Source organism: Mauremys reevesii, linkage group 3 (genome assembly GCF_016161935.1).
Source record: "Mauremys reevesii isolate NIE-2019 linkage group 3, ASM1616193v1, whole genome shotgun sequence".
In the NCBI taxonomy this organism is placed as follows: domain Eukaryota; kingdom Metazoa; phylum Chordata; order Testudines; family Geoemydidae; genus Mauremys; species Mauremys reevesii.
In genome coordinates this window covers 164327544-164347916 of record NC_052625.1, presented here as the reverse complement: position 1 = coordinate 164347916, position 20373 = coordinate 164327544, and the positions used below count along the sequence as shown (strand labels likewise).

Here is a 20373-nt window from a genome sequence, read left to right as displayed (position 1 = left end):
ATGTCATACTCCCATAAAGCCTTATGGGAGCTACCGTCACAATGGCATTGACTGTGACCATGAGGAGGACCTCATGGCTGCAGAATTTGGTAATTTACACCCAGTGTTCAGCAGACCCTGGGGGGGATTTACCGTTTGATGCCTGGGTTTTGTTTTTAGAGAAAACTGACAAAATCTTGCAGTCTTGAAAAACTACTTTGTTCTTTAGGAGCGTATACTCCAGCTTTGGAGAGACGCCACTATAGCAGTCAGCAACAGCAGCAATACCACCTGCGGATTTTTTATTTTATTTATTTATTTAGGGACAGTCCTACCTTCCTGTAAGGCAGCAGAACTATTCCTGGAAGGGCCACAGATCGCAGAGGAGAAGAAGATCTTCTGGTTCTGGGCTAACCAACCAGCTCTCCCTGTCCCTCCATCCCCCGGCATCCTGCAACTGCCCATTTTGACTTGTGTGTCCAGGACTGAGCCATTGGACTGAACCATTCCTCTCCATCCCCTCTGTTCAGGGACATGTTGCCTTGTTTTTATGGTGTTTGGGAACTGATTACCATGGACAACTGGGTCCTAAGCACTGTCATATCCGGTTATTCCAGATAGTTCCTCTCCATCCCTCCTCCCCACCCCATCCATCTTCAGGGATCTGTCTTACATGAAACTGTTCCTTTAGCAGGTTCAGTCTCTACTGGCTCTGAGGTCTGTGAAGGAGGTTCCCCTGCAGCACTGGGGGCAGGTTCTAAGCATTGGTATTTCCTGGTCCGCACGACCAACGAAGGGATGAGACCTGTCCTGGACCTCCACAGTTTCAATATGTATGGCTAACTTAACAACTATCCTCCCTAGTTTAAATCACAACTAGTTAGCTGCCCTGAACCTGCAGGACACTTATTTTCTTGTTAGTAATCCTTCCAAGCCATAGGAGGTTCCTCAGGTTTGTCATAGGTGGCCAGCACTACCAGTATACCATGCTGACTTTCAGACTGTCTTTTGGTCCCTGGGTTTTTACCAAATGCCACGACTGTGGTAACATCGTACCTCAGGAAAAGGGGAATTCATATCTTCCTGTATCAGGACTATTGGTTACTGAGCGGCAAGTCCAGAGAGGAAGTCCTCCGGCATGTCCATTTCACATTACTACTCAGTCATTCAGGTCTCATCCTAAACAGCAAGAAGTCAACATTGGTTCCAACTCCAAGAATCAAGTCCATTGGGGCCCTGAGAGCATTTGAGAGCTGTAGTGAGGTGCACTCACCAGCACAGCGACTCCGCTGGTTGCCCTGGGAATTAGCTTGATTCCATCTCGGAGCGACCTCTGCTGGCTGGGAGCTCACCTGTCTCAGGCCCCCATGTCCCTTCTGGACCCCAGTACCCCTTACCCTGGAGTTCTGCCCCAGCAGTGCCCCCACTCTCTGGGTCTCTCCTCCCAGGGAAACCTCCAATCCTCTAAGCCCACCTCGCCTCAGTGGCTGCTGCCAGTCGTCATCTAGCCCCTGTTCACTGGGGCAGACTGCAGTGTAATGACCACTCATCATTAGCAACGGGGGGTTTGGACCTGCTGCCTTTTCCTATTCCCCAGCAGTATCTCTGCAGCCCCAGTACCTCTTCGTAGGCCTTCACTAAGGCCTGTGGCCTGGGGGTTTACCAGGCTGGAGTTCCCCAGTTCCCTTTGCCCTTCCCAGCACTGCTCTGCTTCAGGTACCTTGCTCCCAGGCAGCCAACCCTTCCCACTCCAGGGCTAGAGTGAGACTCCTCCAGTTCCTGGCCCCCAGCCTTCTTATCAGGGCCAGCTGGGCCCTGATTGAGCTGGCCACAGCTATGGCTGCTTCCCCAATCAGCCTAGATTGGCTGTTTTTAACCTCTGTTCTCCAGAAGTGGGGCAGCTGCTCCGCTACAAGGGCATTTCTGTTGACTAAGTAATTCCACCTATGTCTGGAGAGGCACTCTCAATTCTCAACCACAGTCCAAGTATCTCTGAGGTTGCTAGGACATATAGCTGCATTCACACAGCTAGACCAATATGCCAGGCTGCACCTGCATCCTCTTCAGATGTGGCTGAAGTTGGTCTATCACAGGGATCGGCAACCTTTGGCACACGTACCACCAGGGTAAGCACCCTGGCAGGCTGGGCAGGTTTGGCTGATCGCAGTTCCCACTGGCCGCGGTTCACCACTCCAGGCCAATGGGGGCTGCGGGAAGCAGCAGCTGGTACATCCCTTGGCCTGCGCTGCTTCACACAGCCCCCATTGTCCCAGAGCAGCGAACCGCAGCCAGTGGGAGCCATGATCAGCTGAACATGTGGATGCGGCAGGTAAACAAACTGGCCCGCCAGGGTACTTGCTCTGGTGGGGGGAGGGATAGCTCAGTGGTTTGAGCATTGGCCTGCTAAACCCAGGGTTGTGAGCTCAATCCTTGAGGAGGCCACTTAGGGATCTGGGGCAAAAATTGGTCCTGCTAGTGAAGGCAGGGGGCTGGACTCAATGACCTTTCAAGGTCCCTTCCAGTTCTAGGAGATTGGTATATCTCCAATTATTATTATTATTTTATTTATTATGTTGCCGATCCCTGGTCTATCATCTGAATTCTCAACCTTTTGGACAAAGTGGTCCAACTTCCTCAGCCAATCCTGGGCTGGACTGGACAGGTTGGGGAGTGCATTTGGGGTCACTGAAAGTTCAAGGCCTATGGTCTGAACAGGAAGCTTCTCTGCATATCAATATCCTGGAGCCTCCTGCCATCTACGTTGCCTATCAGGCCCTTTGAAATCATATCAGAGACTTGGCAGTGCACATCCTTATGGCGTATATTTATGTGAACAGACAGGAGAGCATGCTCCAGCATGTTGTGTTAGGAGGTGATCAGGCTCTGGCAGTTTTGCATTGGGGAAGATGGTACTCTCATGGCTGATCACTTACCTTGGATCCAGAATCACCTGGCAGATTACCTCAACATAAATTTCTCCCTGAATCACAAAAGGTTGCTAAAGCCCAGTCTCCTGCAGTCCATTTTCGCAATTTGGGGCATCCCAACAATCAACCTGTTCATCACAAGAGACAACAAGACATGTCAGCAGTTTTGCACCCGAAGGGCTCCATGAACAGTGCTTTTCACTTGAGGTGGGAATCGGCACTCCTATATGTATTTGCTCCAATTCCAATCATCCTGCAGGTCATTCTAAAGCTGAAATTGGCCCATGTCAAGCTCATTCTCATTACTCCAGCATGGGTGGGACAATGTTGGTTCTCCAACCTCCTCACATTATTGGTTCAGCCTCTCATATCCCTTCCTCCTCATCCTGATCTCCTGACTCTCTATCTTGGTGTGTTCAGTTCCCTGCATCTCACACCATAGTTGCTGCATAGTTAGATGAGGAGGAGGAGCAATTTTGGAGGTGGTCCGGCAATAGAAGAGAGCCCTCCACCAGAGCAACCTATTTGGCCAAGTGGAAGCAGTTCTCAATATGGTCATTAGCCTAGCAAGTTCATTCATGACATCTTGGGTATGTGTGACATCTTGGAGTATGTGATACACCTTCAGTCTTCTGGTCTTGCGCTTAGTTCATTGAGAGCCCACCTGGTGGCAGTTTCAGCCTTTCATCTGCCCATCCACGGGAAGTTGGTATTTTCAAACCCCATGGCAGTGAGGTTCTTGAAAAGAGTCACTTGTTTCCACTTCCCAGTTAAAGAAACAATTCCTTTGCGTGACCTTTATGCTGTCCTAGAGGCTCCTATAGGACCTCTGAGCCTCTGCAACTTCTTCTTTCTCCCTTCTGTGTTTAGAAAACTGCCTTCCTTGTGGCAATAACATGTGCAAGGAGGGTGGGTGAGTTGCAGGCTTTGACAGTGGAACCCCCCGTATGCAGTTTTCTAAAGACAAAGCAATTCTGCATCTACACCATGTTTTTATCCAAAGTGGTTTCCCATTTGCACTTGGTTCAAGTGCCACATTCAACCCCAAAGGAACAATGTCTTCACACATTGGATGTCTGACGATGTTTAGCTTTTTATCTAGATATGACCAAACTTTTCCACTCCTCATCTTGTTTGTTTATATGAAAACCAAATGAAGGGTCAGGGGATCTCTTCACAGATTATCTCCAGGCATATAACTTCCTGTATCATGCATACAGCATGTGAAATAGCCCAGGCTATGTCTCCTCAAAGGGTGTGAGCTCATTCCAACAGATCCCAGGCAATGTTAATGGTGTTTGAGTGACATTCCTATATTGGATGCGTGCAGGGCTGCCACTTGGTCCTCAGTTCATAGTTTTACAAACCACTATGCTGCATCAAGATTATACTCCTCCCTAGTCATCTGTCCAAGTTTCCACTTCTTGTAAACTTCCTTTCTGTGTTTAAGCTCACCGAAGATTTCTCTGTTAAGCCAAGCTGATCGCCTGTCATATTTGCTATTCTTTCTGCACATCGGGATGGTTTGTTCCTGCACCCTCAATAAAGCTTCTTTAAAATACAGTCAGCTTTCCTGGTCTCCTTTCCCCCTCATATTAGCCTCCCAGGGGATCCTGCCCATCAGTTCCCATAGAGAGTCAAAGCCTGCTTTTCTGAAGTCCAGCGTCTGTATTCTGCTGCTCTCCTTTCTTCCTTTTGTCAGGATCCTGAACTCGACCATCTCATGCCCAGGTTGCCACCCACTTCTACTTCCCCAACTGATTCGCCCCTGTTTGTGAGCAGCAAGTCCAGAGGAGCACGGACCCTTGTTGGTTCCTCCAGCACTTGCACCAGGAAGTTGTCCCCAGCACTCTCCAAAACCTTCCTGGATTGTCTGTGCACTGCTGCATTGCTTTCCAAGCAGGGTAAAAGAAAATGGTCTGGAAGTTGGGTCTTGCCCAACACATCTTCGAAGATTCAGGCTCAATCGACTCCTAGGAAACAGAAGCAACCTTAGTGATTCAAGTACAGCTGCTTGATGCTTAACCCTTCCATTTTATTCTGACCACTGAACTACAAACAGAATGAACCATCTCCTGCATTAGCTATCGCCACAAACAAGAAGTCCTTTGCCAAGCATGCTGCTACCTGAGCATGGGACCACAGTCGGGTTCTGATAAATCTCTGGTATGAGGCAAGCAAGATGTTTAACGTCAGTAAGCATACCAAAAATTACCATGTGTATCGAGAAATAGTGGATAAACTTGCAGCATTGGGGACCAGAGTAAGTGGCTCAAGAGTGGCTATTAGAAAGCCAGGGATGAGAACTGCACTTCTAGCTTTATCCATTATTTTAATAAAGATACCTAAGGTTTTACTTTGCCCTCTGTGTAAGTCTCTGTCATCCACCCCAAAACTCCCCACAAAATATTGAACTCCATAGTGTGTGTTCTGTGTAGCCCAATTCTGGAGGAAGAACCTTATCACAGTCAGATCAACTGGCCATTAAGTCAAACATTATAAACCTTAAAAAGGGTTGGGCAACATATTCTGTAAGTGGAATACTGTGGATGTACATGTTCAGTTAAGGCTCCTCTTGCCTACAACATGAGAATACAACAGCTGTTATTTTGAATCTGTCCTTCAAATACTCACCACAGTATTTGAACAGTCACGGGAAGTGTTCTCTACTAGTAAAGCAGAAGACTAGGTATCTGCACTTTCCTGTTCTGTTCCCATCTCTACCATTAACTTGTTTTGTCCCTAAGGGCAAAGCATTGAACTTCTGTGCCTCCATTCTTCCATCTCAAAAAGGGGGGTATTAATGCTTATCAGAGTTCAGTGAATCATTTTTAACTAATTATTTATTCAACCAACTTCACCTCTTGCTGCTCACAGATCCTGTGTGTGGGGGGAAATTGCTGAATTTTTGAATGAAAAATTCAAGGTCATATATAGATTTTTTCAGTGAATAAATAGTTCTTAGACTGCAGCTTGTTCAGACATTTGATTATAAATATTTGAAATGTGTTTCTGGTGTTGCTTAGTTAATTTCTATGTTATGGTTTCTAGTCCCTTATTGTGTGATGAGTAACCAACAACAGTGAAAATTTCAAACAGCATATTTTAGTGGAAAATTAATTTTCAGTGAACATTTGGGTATTTAAGCTTAAAAATTTACTTAACCTTTGTTAATGGCAAATACAGATATTTCCTATATTCTTTGAAAACACACCAAAAAGGCATGTGTGCACACTGTTGAAACAAGATTATTCTTTAAAATGTGAAGGATTATTTTGGGAATTTTTTCTTTTTACAGTATTTGCCCAGCTTTAGTACTTACGGTACTTGCTTCACAGAAATAATGTGGGAGGCCTGATAGGTTAAGATCACGCCACTTTCAGAACTTTAGATGTAAGAGATGTAAGCGCTGGTTATCAAAGTATTATTAATTCATTTGGCTGCTAAGAACTACTCTGTGCAAAGACAGCATACATTAATGTCAATGGGAGAAAACCAAACAAAATCAGCACTGTTGTCTGGAAGTTTGAAAAGATTGAATCCCTCCTCACCATGAGAATATAGTGAAATGTATTTGAAAATAAAGACTAAGATTTTTAGTGCCTCACCTTAACGTGTCTTGAATTGAGCACCCATAAAACCTCCTAGTATTCAGAAAGCTCTGAGCACCCATCCTTTATAAATCAGATTTGTTAATGGTGTCAAGTTAGAGACCCAGAAAACATTTTACACTCTTGAAAATCTTGGCCAAAGATCTTAGGCTCAAGCACTTCAGTTGTAATTAACCGTGAGAGTGTCAACTGGCCACATGAAGGGAAGCCCCTACATTGGTTTATTTTTTAAAAAATTCAGAATTCCAAAATTGATGAGAGAATCAACCTTTTACTGGTAGTTTTAGAATGGTATTAAAGTATCTGTTTGTATATATGTACTCTGATATGCCTCCCTGAATATGGCAATGTTTCAAAACAGAATTGCTTCAGACATTAGCATAGTGGTGCGGTACCAAAGTTTATCTTGCTGGTTCATATTACTTGTCACTAAAATGCAAGCATTCAGTATTTATAAACATTGTGCTAAATGTCTAGACAATTAGGGGGATTGTTACTAAATTCCATTCTTGTGATTGTTAAAATGCTACCATGTCTTACAAGATATTTAAACACTTGACATGTCTACAGCATCAGAGCAGACTGTCTAGCTTATGATAGCTTTCATCCTATATTATTCTGTCTCTTGAGTCATCTGGTCCATCCCTCTGCATAAAGGCAAGATTTATGTAACTATTTCTAAATCAATCCTGATCTGTTGCTAAGATATTCTTCACTCGGCCAATTTTTTTGTTCCATTGTCTAACCATTTTCATACATATAAAGTTTTCTTCATATTTAACAAATTTGTCCTGCTGCAGCTTAAGCTTCGTACTGCTTGTTCTGTCTTTGACTAGAACTGCTAATCGATCTAGGTCCTTTCTGTAACATTTCTTCACGTGTTTTACAGAGAGTCTATTCTAGTCTTGTATTGTGCAGTTTGGGCCAAAAAAGGCTTGTTTGGGCCAAGTTTTCTAAATCTTTCCTCAAAGTTCTTACTTTCTAAAAGCCCTTTGACTTTGAGGGCACTCGGCATCTTCATGGATTGAAGTCCGTATCATTTCATCGTTTTTCAGTTGAAGCCTCTGATCTCTTGCTAGTGTTTGTATTATTTTTAAAAAATGTGTTAGGCCTCAGTGTAGCATTCTGCATTCCGTTTAACGTGTACAATGTAGAGTGGAATAATTGCCTCTTGTTTTAGCCATAAAACGTATTATTAGATGCAACATTTGCTGGTTTTTCCCCCCAACTGCCATTGTTGATTCATTTCAGTTTCTTACTAACTGTAACCTTGAGACTCTTCTCTGTGATACTGTCTAAAAAACAGACACCTGTTCTTGGGCCAAATTCTGAGAGGGACTCCATGCTTGCCCTTTGTGTTGACTCAAATAGGAGTGTCCAGTGCTCACCACCTTTCTGGATTTGGCATGATTTGTGCAATGGATCATTCTTTCTTGTGTGGACCACTTTACATTTGTCTCTTACTCATTTTCTGGATTTCAGACCATTGCCTCCAGTTTGTCAAACCTGCACTGCATTCTATTCCCATCTGTTGTCACAGTTTCAGAGTAACTGCCCCTGTATCCTCACCCTGTGTGATCCACTCTGAGTTCCAGTCAGGTCACCAGTTTTCACTTGTCTCTGGGTAGGAACCCTTGTTCCACTCCTTTCTGACAGAGGGTTTTAAGGGTGCACAGCTCTCTGCCTTACACTGTGTTAACCCCAGCAAGCCAGTCTGCCTAAAACAGCCAACAGCTGCACTTCATTTTCTTTCCAAGGGCTATGAGCAGCGTATTGCCAGCAGCTATAAGTTACCAAACAGCTCTTTCTAAACAAGCACCTTTATTCTTAAGGTAAGAGGATTACAGAGAAAACATATTAAAAACAAGAAGTTCCTGTACGCATGTTAACAGATTGCCACAGGTCACCCACCAGTCTTATGGGGCCTCAGTAGGCCAAAGCCTTTCCAACCCTTCTGCTGGGTCCCCTGTTGGGCAGAAGATCCTGTCTGTTTGCTGGATCACAAAGAAGACCCTGAGTCAGTTTAAACTCAGGGTATTTAACCAAAAGTCCTTTCTTTGTCTATTGGTCTCTGGAGAATCCAGTTTGAATTAGTACATGGGAGCCTGTCAGGGGCTCTCTAGAGGTGTTACAGCCTGAGTGAATTTGCCTAATCACCCCTCGCAGTTCTTAATTCTTGGAGGAGCTGTGGTCACCCTTCCGCATGGAATTACATACAATCCCTGGCCCATAAATGATGCACAAACTTAATACAGTAATGATGTTGCAGGAAATTGCCATATCTGTCACACATGATGCATGTGTATTGGTGGAGATAGTTTTTAAGTTGCAATTTTATGAGTTTTATTTTTGTTATGGACAATGCTATTGTGGCAGGTTATTCTTTTATTTATTTAATTCATTCATTCATTTCAGTGTGTTTGGGATCAGCACACTTCCTGCAGTTCTTAGTGTGACTGGTTGATGTGAATCAATCCAATAAACATACCATCTTGTGCTATGATTCTTTCACATCTCACAACCTAGGTCTGATTAGGCTGCATTGCCACTTGGATAGGAGGGCACTGAGAGAACCCTATGGGCTTGAGTAATCACAGAACTCTGTTCCAGCCTTTTTTGCATTCCAGCTTCTGGTACTTTCGGTTCTGTTGCCTATGAGTAACTACTGGAAGTGTGTTCCAGCACTTTTTATTTTTTAGGATCTGATCCCTGGTTTACATATAGCTTTTGCACCGATTTAACTAAATCAGGGCAACTCTAGTCTTGAATGTGGACTCAATTAGACTGGTATAAACGTCTTTAGGATAAACACCACCTTTATGCTGTATAACTGCATCCACAATAGGAGATTTTCAGTTCATCTATTCGTTTACTTAAATAGGTGCAATAACGGAGTCAATAAGCTCTAAGGTACTGGTAGAATTGGTGTGACTGTCGCCTTAATCAGAACTGAAGGTTGTTCTGATGCTGGGAGTTGAGCCATGGGGTAGAGAGCAGTACACGGTTGATGTTTGCCAACCTGGATGTCCTGATCATCTGTGGTGATTAGTGATCCTGTGGCCATTTTTGGTGGGGGTGTGTGTGTGTGTAACTGTAGGAGCATTAACTCTGTGAGCCTAACCAAAATTCCAGTTTGAGTGATTACATTCTGCCCACCTCCCAGAAACTTCAGTATCTGTTGGAAATAGTATCTTCCTGTTCCCGAGAATATTGGTGGATTTAGTAATGTTGGTGTGTGTGCTGTTCAGACTAAGTGATTTGTACACTTGTAAAAAATATCTGTTTGATTGTAAAGCACTTTGAAATCTTTCTCTCGTTAAAAGAGCTACAGTATATAAATGTACAATCCTTTTTGGTTCGTAGAATGCTACATGCACTGTATACATAAAAGGGCAAGGGAGTCTACTCTAGGAAAACACCATGCAAAATTAAAACCAGTACCATATTTTCACAATTTTTAACTATTTTAAAATATAAATAAACTTATTTTAAAAATAGGAAACAAGCAGTTTGGAATGTGAAATTTGGGTTTTATGAGATAAGTTATGGATAACAATGTGCTTCATTCCGCATGTACTACGCATCTGAAAATTCTGCCATGTTAACATTCCTTCTGCAAGTCAAAATACAATGTAATCAGCCTACTGCTATGAAGATTTTCTCTTTTAATCTTAAAATGTAAATGAGTCGATCAGCCATTCATTTCTTTTGAGTAATGGATTAGGATTTTTTGTTGGTTTGCACAGATGATTTATAGCAATATGTAGAACTTGCAAATCTTTTTGCTTGTGGAAAACTCATTCCTATAGAGGATTTATTAGAGAGGTTTTTTTTTTAATATCTGCATTTTATTTGTGCCTTGTGAGGATAGCTTGTCCTCTTAACACACAAGGGTTTGACAAAAAAGACTGTTCCATATGGATTGCTAAGGTTAAGATTTTGACAGTTATTTTTAGTAAAAGTCAAGGATAGGTCATGGGCAATAAATAAAAATTCACAAAAGCCAGTGATCTGTCTGTGACTTTTACTAAAACTGGGGTGTGGGGGCTGATGGAGGATGACTGAAGCCCATGCGGGGGCCACGGGGGAGGACAGCACCCACTACCCACAGTGGCTCAGAACTCCGGGGCTGCTAGCTGGGAGTGCCAGGTCCCACCCCCCGATGCCCACGGCAGCTCGGTGCTCTGGGACCCCCCCACACCGCCCGCAGCGACAGAGGCAAAAAATGTCATGGAAATCTCTGGAAGTCACGGAATCTGTGATTTCTGTGACCCCAGTGACATCCTATCCTTAGGTATTGCATCTGAAGACAGCACAGGGTAGGAGGCAGAGATGAAAAGCCTCTGCAGGGGAAAGGAGGATCACCAACCTGTTTCTTGTTCATTAAGTAGAACAGCAGTTTTGTAAGTCAATGTAGTGTGCACCTGCTGATGGAGGGCATGCAATGGAAACTGTATTTATGTGCATCATAATGAAATAAACTATGATGGATATGAGAAAAATGTTTGTTTCAATAATTTATTTTAAATTTCCTGAATGGAACTATATTCCATAAGCAAAATATCTTTGCTATTTTTTAAAAAAGATTTCATTGGCTATGTTTTTCTTTGTGGCTTGGTAGATGTGCTCTTTGCTAAGCATTCTGGTTCTATATAGTGGAGGAACATTGCACACTCCTAATAGAATGGTGAGCTCTTCTTGTCTGGAATTACCTGTGTATCTCTACCTCATCGATCCTAAATGTGAGTAGATAGATAATAACTGCTTAAGGTGGAATTAAATTATTTATGCATATTTTGCATATGCAGAAGATCCCCAGTGATGAAAAAGCTTATGGATGTGAAAAAGATCCTGGATTGCTAATGTGCTCTTGCCCCCAATTCCCTTATTTATCAGCTATTTAAGGCCTGAGCATAAAGTCCAACCTAAAAAACTGATGCTGTGAAACTTATTCTACCAAAGAAGAAAATACCAATAGGGAATGCAGACTACGCTGCAGTTGCACCCTCCAGGCTTATCTTCCCTTCCAAGTTAAAGATTGAAATTTAAACTGTACCGAGGACAAACCTACTCGCTCTCCATGTGTGTGTGACAGGAGCACCACCAGCAGTGAGGGATACTATGAAATGAAGCTCTCTTTTTGTAACTGACTGAGACCTATCCACATTCAGTCATAATATTCTCCGTTTACATCTTTCAACTTGCAGTCATTTGGGAAAGTGAACTTTTTCTGGTCCTACTGGAAAAGTGTTTGCAACATTGTGTGTGTGTTTAAGGAGCTGTCGTTCAGCTTTTAAATGGGGTCAGAGACACTACACCTTTGTTTATTTTTACTATCAACACTGTCGGCTTGCTTTCTAAGGGTCTCAGATGCAAAGCAGACAGAGGTCCAGTCCCTATGTCCTAACACCCTAACTGTTGGGGAAGTTCAAATCTGTAATTAAACTGTGGCTGAGTCCCATCTCTAATGTTTTTAAAAATAATCTCTCTCTAATCTCCTCTACTAGTGGTACCCTACCTGCAGCTCTAGAATCTCATGGTGGCTCTGTCATGTAATCCATTTGTCTAATCAGAGTTCTGATCTTCCTACCCAATCTCAAAAAGAATGAGCAGAGTGGTGATCACAGGAGCACTCTCCATGCTGTCTGGCATCCAAGGAGAGTGATGGATAAATGCAACAGAGAGTCCTTTCTGCTACCTGCCAACCTGTCAGGAATGGGAGCCACTAATGCAAACATGATTGTTTGTGGCTCTTTCAAACTCCATTCATTGGTGAACTGGCTCGACAGCTCTGCAAAGCAGAATGCTCTGACCTTACATAATTTAGAATATCCAGAAATCCTCGCTCTTTTACTAGTAAAGGGTCGGGGTGGGGGAGTTTCTAAGCATAAAATTATTTTGAGTGCACCCTTTAACAGCTAATTTCTTTTAGAGGCAAAGTGACCATACTGGAGTATAGTAATGGAAAATGTATGTTTAAGTTTTATTGTACTATGATCTATTAGAAAAGTCTGTGAATGAGTTCTGTAACTTTGTCATACACCTTGCACTGAACAACTGTTGTTGCATGGTACCTAGAAACAACAAGCAGACAAAATCCCAAGAGGACTACAAACATATTGCATGATCTTCCAGCATGGTAATCCTTGTCTTCCTATGTTCCCTCCCTAGGCCTTTTATTGTCATCAGTTGCTTTATTATGTATAATACAGATTGTAATATCTGTTGTGCTGACACCAGTAATGTGTGTATGTGCAAAGCCTCATGTACTAATGATGTTGAATTAAAAAACAAAAAAGCAATATGAAGAAAACCATTTGTTAAACCAACATCCAGTTAAACAGCGTGAGTGCAACCATGTGTTGATGGACTGTTCTTGAGGTAGCCTTTCCTGAAGCTTCCCTTGTCTAGAACTGTCCTCCATCTCTTTGCCTCATTGGCGTGTATATATGTGTGAGCATCTTCAAGTTGGCAGGACCTGACAAAATTCCTATGAGGATACTTTCAGAGCTTGTGGAGGATGGGAGAGATCCCAGAGGCCTGGAAAAAGGCAAATATATTACTTATCTATAACAGGGGAATAAGGACAACACAGGGAATTACAGATCAGTCAGCTTAATTTCAGTACCCAGAAAGATAATGACGCAAATAATCAAACAATCAGTTTGTAGATAACAAGATGATAAGTAACAGTCAACATGGATTTGTCAAGAATAAATCACGTCAAACCAACCTAATATCCTTTTTTGACAGGTTAACAAGCTTTGTGGATGGGGGAAGAAATAGATGTGCTATATCTCGACTTTAGTAAGGCTTTTGATACTGTCGCTCATGATCTTCTCATAAGCAAATTAGGAAAATATAGCCTAGAGGAACCTAGTGAATGGTGGATACTCAACTGGTTGAAAAACCGTACACAGAGAGCAGTTATCAATGGTTCACAGTCAAGCTTGAAGGCCATGTCAAGTGGGGTTCTGCATTTATCTGTCCTGGGTCCAGTTTTATTGAGTATCTTCATAAATGATTTAGATAATGGCATAGAGAGTATACTTATAAAGTTTGTGGACAATACCAAGCTGGGAGGGGTTGCAAGCACTTTGGAAGATGTGATTAGAATTCCAGTTCTGGGCACCACTCTTTGGGAAAGATGTGGACAAATTGGAGAAGGTTCAAAGGAGAGCAACAAAAATGATTAAAAGTCTAGAAAACATGACCTATGAGGAAAAATTGAAAAAAATTGTGTGTGTGGTTTTTTTTTTCAGCCTGGAGAAGAGAAGACGGGGTGGGAAGGTGGGAGAGGAGATGGGGGCATAAGTTTTCAAGTATGTAAAAGGTTGTTATAAAGAGGACAGTGATAAATTGTTCTCCTTAACCACTGAGGACAAGACAAAAAATAACAGGAGATTTAGGTTAGCCATTCAAAAAAATTTCCTAACTGTAAGGGTAGTTAAGTTCTGGAACAACTTACCTAGGGAGGTTGTGGAATCTCTGTCACTGGAGATATTTGAGAACAGGTTAGACATACAGCTGTCAAGGATGGTCTAGATAATACTTAGTTCTGTCTCAGTGCAGGGGACTGGTCTAGATGACCTATCAAGGTCCTTTCCAACCCTACATTTCTATGATTCTATGTGAGGCATCTACCTGTGTGCCTCAGTTTCTCCATCTGTAAAATGGGAATAATACCTACCAATTATAGAAATGTTGTTAGCCTTTAAAATGCCTTTGAGATCCTAAGATGGAAGCTGTTGTAGAAGTGCAATGTAAAAGAACTGATGCTTTCCAAACACCAACCTCCCAAGCTGCTGCCTCATTTCCAGGGCCAATACTGTAACTTTAAGGAGTTTGTTCAAAGAGAACATATGCACATTTTATGATGTGTGGCCACTACCACTCATCTTTACATGCAGCTTTTCTAGGTCCACACATTGTGTAACTGCAAAGCTCTCTGAAATGTGTACGTTTGCATGGGGAAATAGATGACTATTTTTGTATAGCTTTAAAGAGAGGCCCCGATGTTGTGAAAACTGGACTAAATTACCACAAAGTAAATTATAATAGCATGCTATGTGGCTCTCAAAGTTCCCCCTTTCCTTTGCTCCTTGGTTTTTTCACAGTGCTTTAGATATCTGAACTTTAAAAAAAAATACTAATGTAACGTCGTCTTATCTTTTGTTGGCAATGTTTTCAAAATAAAACACTTTATTCCCATGGCAGTGAAAGCGAACATTTAACTATTGCTGGGATTCTAAGTCAAGAGATGGGGAGAAACAGCAGGTGAAGCTCTAGCTGCTCTGTCATACCATTTGTTTTAACAGAGCAGTATAGAAGCCACTACATCGTGCTATCACAGACAATATTGCAAATTGTGTTTATCTGTGGCCTGGTCTACACTAGCCAGAGGGAATCGATCTAAGTTACACAACTTCAGCTATGTGAATAACGTAGCTGAAGTCGACGTACTTAAATCTACTTACCGTGGAGTCTTCACTGCGGTAAGTCAACGGCTGATGCTCTCCCGTCGAATCCACCTGCATCTCTCGCCCTGGTGGAGTACTGGAGTTGATGGGAGAGTGCTCAGCAGTCGATTTATCGTATCTAGACTAGATGCGATAAATCAACCCCTTCTGGATTGATCGCTGCTCATCGATCCAGCGGGTAATGTAGACAAGCCCTGGGTGCATGAGCAGTGAGCTCCTCCTTTAAGATGCTGAATGTGGGCTTGATTCAATTCCGGCTGATTTCAACAGACTTCAGATCATGCCACATGCCACCATTAAAGCCTGTTTACTCCTTAAGGGTACATCTACGCTGCAATTGAAGGTATGAGTTGTAGCTCAGGTATGTGTGTTCGTGCTAGCTCTAATCTAGATAGCACAGATAAAAACAGCGTGTAGATGGGCGTAATCTTTTAGTGTATTAGTGAGATTAAAAGTAGTGTGTTAGCTAGATTAAAGCTAATGCAAATCATACCTTCAGTTGCAGCTTAGGCAAACCTTAAGTGTCTCTGTTGGATTAAATTCACTTTCCTAGGTGCAGTGCTCACTTCCATGTAAGCCAACAAAGAATTATGTGATGTTGAAACACTCGACCATACTTGCCAGGCCATCTCCTTGCTAGGTAGCTATTGACTGTTACACAGTCACATTTTTTAAATCTATTCATTGCCTTTTGTCTTGTTTTATTCTTCTTCACCAGGACTCTGTTAAGTGGCTTCCCAAGTCTCCTAAACTCTACAGTGGCCATAACTGGAGCTCGCAGAGCTCTCGCTGGTCCTCATTAAAGGGAAGAGAGAGTTTTCATGATGGCAATGTGTATAAATTCAGCTCCGGCAATGACAAATGGAAGGAAGGGAGAGTCAGTCCTGAGCAAGAAGCAGAGGAACTGGAGGATCCTGATGAGGATGTGAGTAGCTTCCTTTACAATCTCAAAGAGACAATCTAGTAGATTAAAAATATATTCAACCCATTCAATTTTTGATTCAATGAACATCTGATACTCCTGGTTAGAAAGGAGCTATAGCTTCCTGAACTGGCCTGGTCGCTGTTCTAATCCATAGTTTCAATGTTCCTGTTTGTGTTTTGTGGCGGAGGAGATAGAATCACCTTCAGTCCTTTATTTATTTTGATTGAAATACATTTAAGCAGATGCCTCTCCCAGATTCTAGGAGACTTAACAGTTGTCTAAAACAAAACCACTTGGGGCAGAGCCCCAAACCCACACTTAATAAATAAATAAATCTGTCCAGCAATGGAAAATAGAAATATCCTCTCTTTCCCTAGAAATCCCTAACCTTCCATGTTGACATCCCTCCCCCAGCTCTAGTGAAGTGGGCTATTCAGCATACCTTGATGATCAGTGGGTTCGGACTATTGGGGAATAAGGAGGGGAATGGAGAGAATTCCAGAGACACAGGGCCTCATGTTAATTAATTATATCTTTACAAATGCTAGTGTGGAGAAGTTATAGAAGTCTGAATGTTCTGAATTAAGTAAATGCAAGTTATTTGGATAACACTGGCTTCAGTACAGTCCTTACAGAGATCAGTATATAAACCCTTGATCAGTGCTGTCTAAAAGCTAGGTTGGGACTTGGTGTACTCACTCATGTAAGAGCTCCCCTTATGTCCCACATGGTGCCCAAGCTACTCCTACCCCTGCAGCATGTAGACAGAGTCTTGGTTCTTCCTCCCCTTAAATCACTGACCAGCAGAGCTGAGCTGGCCTGAGGTGGTTGTAAATTGCTTGTGGTACAAGCCAGCAGCAAATTTATACCCCTTGGATCACGGGGGGAGGAAGTAGTGAGGAAATTGTTTCTCAGAGCCAGAGTCCGTGACCTGTTCTGCCCCAAGCTGGTGCCACTACTCAGTACCCCATGCATAGGGTTTGTAGCAAAGCCACAATCTAACCTGAAAAATCAATGGCCTGATAAGGACCAGGAGTTTTACTCTAGGAAGGCTGGCAGGATTAGGCCTATTGTCTTTCTTTGTATTAAGCATTGCAACTTTAGAAAGAGAGGCTGAAATCCTGGCCCAGTCATTCATGCACGTGTGTATGTTAAATAATTTTATTTCCAACTAGGGCTGTCAATTAAATGCAGTTAACTCAAGTGATTAACAAAAAACATATTATCTAGGTTAAAAAAATAGTTGAAATTAATCACAGTTTTAAACACACAGTTAATAATAGAATACCAATTTAAATGTATTATAAGTATTTTTGGATGTTTTTCTACATTTTAAAATATATTGATTTCAATTACAATACAGAATGCAAAGTATACAGTGCTCACTTTATATAATCTTTTACTGCAAATATTTGCACTGTAAAAAGATGAAAAAAGAAATAGAATTTTTCAGTTCACCTCATACAAGTACTGTGGTGCAATCTCTTTATCGTGAAAGTGCAATTTACAAATTTAGAATTATTTTTTATGTAACAGTGCTCAAAAACAACACAACATAAAACAAAACATCAGTTCTACTTCTTGTTCAGCCAATTGCTAAGGCACATAGATTTATTTACATCTATGGAGATAATTCTGTCCGCTTCTTATTTACAATGTCACCTGAAAGCGAGAACAGGCATTCTCATGGCATTGCTGTAGCTGGTGTTGCAAGGTATTTACGTGCCAGATATGCTAAACATTCATATGCCCCTTTGTGCCTCGACTTGTAGCTTCCACTTGTTTTATCTTTTAATCGTTTGACAGCCCTACTTCCAACTAAAGGAGTAAAGGATAAGGTAGTCAAAAGATTTGGTCCAAACCTTTAGCTGCCAAGTTAGAAAGAAAAAAACAGCCATATACAAATATGGAAACCCTGTACCCATGAAGCCAATTTAGAAGAGAGGGGCTGAGACTTGTTTAGCCAGCTTGCTAACTCCTCTCTAATACAAATAGCATCAAGAAACACAAAATTGCATATGGAAAACCTACTGTGTTTTTTGAAACCAGAGTTGTTGTCTGAAGGAACTGCCCAGCCTGAATTAATTATTGGGGGTGTTTTATGTGGATGGTTCATACGTACATTCTGCTTCACTACCTCTTGAAGCCTGAGCTAAAAGCAGTGGGTTGGATCACCACCTTCTCATGGATGCTGGGGTTACTGCACGGATCTCTGGGGATCCACAGAAGACATAAGGTCATCTGAAAGGAGGACCTATGCTGCCTCTGCACCATGTATGTGCCTCCATTGGCCCATTCACACTTCCTGGCAGCATGGTTCCAATGTAGCTGTTGTACTAGAGATTCCAGCTGGCCCCCGACTCCCTTAATGGAGGATTCCCACTGCAGAGGAGCTCCCGCATATTAGGTAATCCAGTCCCAGGCTGCATTACCTTATCTCCATGGGTTCGGAGGAGGCGGAGGCCTCAACCCTGCTAAGGAGAGGCCACCCACTGTCCACGTTCACCATTACCCAGTCCCCTACCATTGCTTGTGAATCCCAAACCTGCGTCACATGCTCCACAGGGCGCTGAGAAGTGGGAGGTGGTGCCACAGAGGCAGCTGCATGGAGGATCCCTTCTGCACATGAATTTTGGGGGCACAGTTAGGTCTAGTGTCTTCAGTGGTGTTACCCCAATCTACACTCATGTGATAGAGAAAAACACTAATTTACTGAATATAATGTCCAGACTCCTAAACAGTAATTAGGCATTGACATTTCTGTTGTTCTGTCTTTCTCTCTTTCTCTAACAAACAGGAGCCGATATCCAAGTTTTCTGGCAGTCTTTTTGATACTGATGACAACATTAAAGATCAAAGAAACCCTAGAGCAGCTCTTCAGGAAAAGCACAGGGCAGCGGTGAAAGTGAAGCCTTTTCCAGAGGCTAACAACAAGCCTCAGGCTCCTGCCTCCACAGCAGGCAGCTTTCCAGCAGAGAGCAACAGGTTTCCAGAGGAAACGAAAGAGCAAGTTTCAAGAGCTGCAGAGGTGACACAGCCACCATTAAAGGTAATGCAACATCTCCCTGAAGAGCCTTTCACTTCCAGCCAGTTCTGTGACTTTTGGTTTATCTGAGAAACTTTGAATTTAAAGGAGACAGTTTTAAGTGTGATTACATAAAGACAAGAAGTACAATATAGTCATATAATGCTCTCCGGGATCCATTCCTGTTCCCATTGGCTTTAGTGGAAATAGGGGTTGGCCCATATTCTTAGTTATTTGCAGCCAAACTTTTGAAAATAAGCCCCTGTTTTTGGGTACCTACGTTTTTGAATGCCTAGCTTCAGACACTTCGGGATTATTTCTCAGAAGGGCTGAACATTCACAAGTCCAAGTCCATGGGAGTTGTGGATGCGCCACATCTATGGAGATCCCTCCCAAGGTGTCTCTAGTTGGGCACTCAAAACCAGTGGATACTTGTGGATATTTGGGCCTTAGTGACTCACAATTAAAGACACAGCCTTACAGACCCTTACCTGTTTGTACAGACCTTGCTTACTTGAATATCTCTTTGCAGTTGGTGGGAATGCTCAGATGAGCATGGACTACTGTTATGAGTGGGAATTGCAAAACTGGGCCTTGGATTTATGGCAAAAACACGTGTGTGTGTGTGTGTGTGCGCGTGTGTGTGTGTGTGCGCGCGCGTGTGTGAGAGAGAGAGAGAGAGAAGTAGGAGGAAGGGGAGACTAGATCATGGTTTGACCATAGGCATGGCATGGCCTAGGTGCACCTCCGCTGGAGCAGCACAGAGAAGGAACTGCATGCCTCAGGGCCTTGCTCTAGAACAGTGGTTCCCAAACTTTTCGGTATCACTCCCCCATCTTAATTTTCGAGAAACCCTCACACTCCCCCACCTCTCTTTTACCATCATCCAGCTCCCCTGATCCTAGTCCCCTGACTGCCTCCTCCTAGGACCCCCCACCCCTAACCGCCCCCCAGGGACTCCACCCCCTATCCAACCCCCCCTGCTCCTTGTCTCCTGACCACCCCCTCCCGGGACCCCATCCCCTGTCCAACCGCCCCTGCTCCCTGACTGCCCTGACCCCCATCCACACTCTCACCCCGACAGGCCCCTGGGGCTCCATGCCTATCCAACCCCTATCCCCGCTCCCTGACCGCCCCCCCGAATCACCTCCTCCCCATCCAACCACTCTCTGTCCCCTGACTGCCCCCGGGGACCTCCTGCCCCTTATCCAACCTGCCCTCCCCCCCCCCGGTCAGTTTAGGGCCAATAGCAGCTACACGGTGCACGCTTACAGCACTGGGGTCTGGGGAGGCTGCACAGGAATGTAAGGGACAGTCTTACTCCCCTACGTGGATGCACAGGCCAGGCTATAGTCTAGCCTGACAAGATCAATGAAGCATTGTGGAAAATGATGGTCTTGTGAACTTTGGTGCATGTGACTAACTT

At 43.2% G+C, this 20373-nt stretch overlaps 1 protein-coding gene across 1 annotated transcript in view; it reads left to right on the top strand.

The window, feature by feature from the left end:
- Window positions 1-5088: 5088 nt before the first annotated feature.
- Window positions 5089-20373, top strand: part of LOC120401172 — a 40272-nt gene continuing 24987 nt past the window's right edge. Inside the window, exons 1-3 of the mRNA XM_039530829.1 lie at window positions 5089-5169; window positions 15716-15922; window positions 18720-18971. Coding sequence (XP_039386763.1) covers window positions 5089-5169; window positions 15716-15922; window positions 18720-18971 — 540 coding nt within the window. The remainder of the gene's footprint in view (window positions 5170-15715; window positions 15923-18719; window positions 18972-20373) is intronic.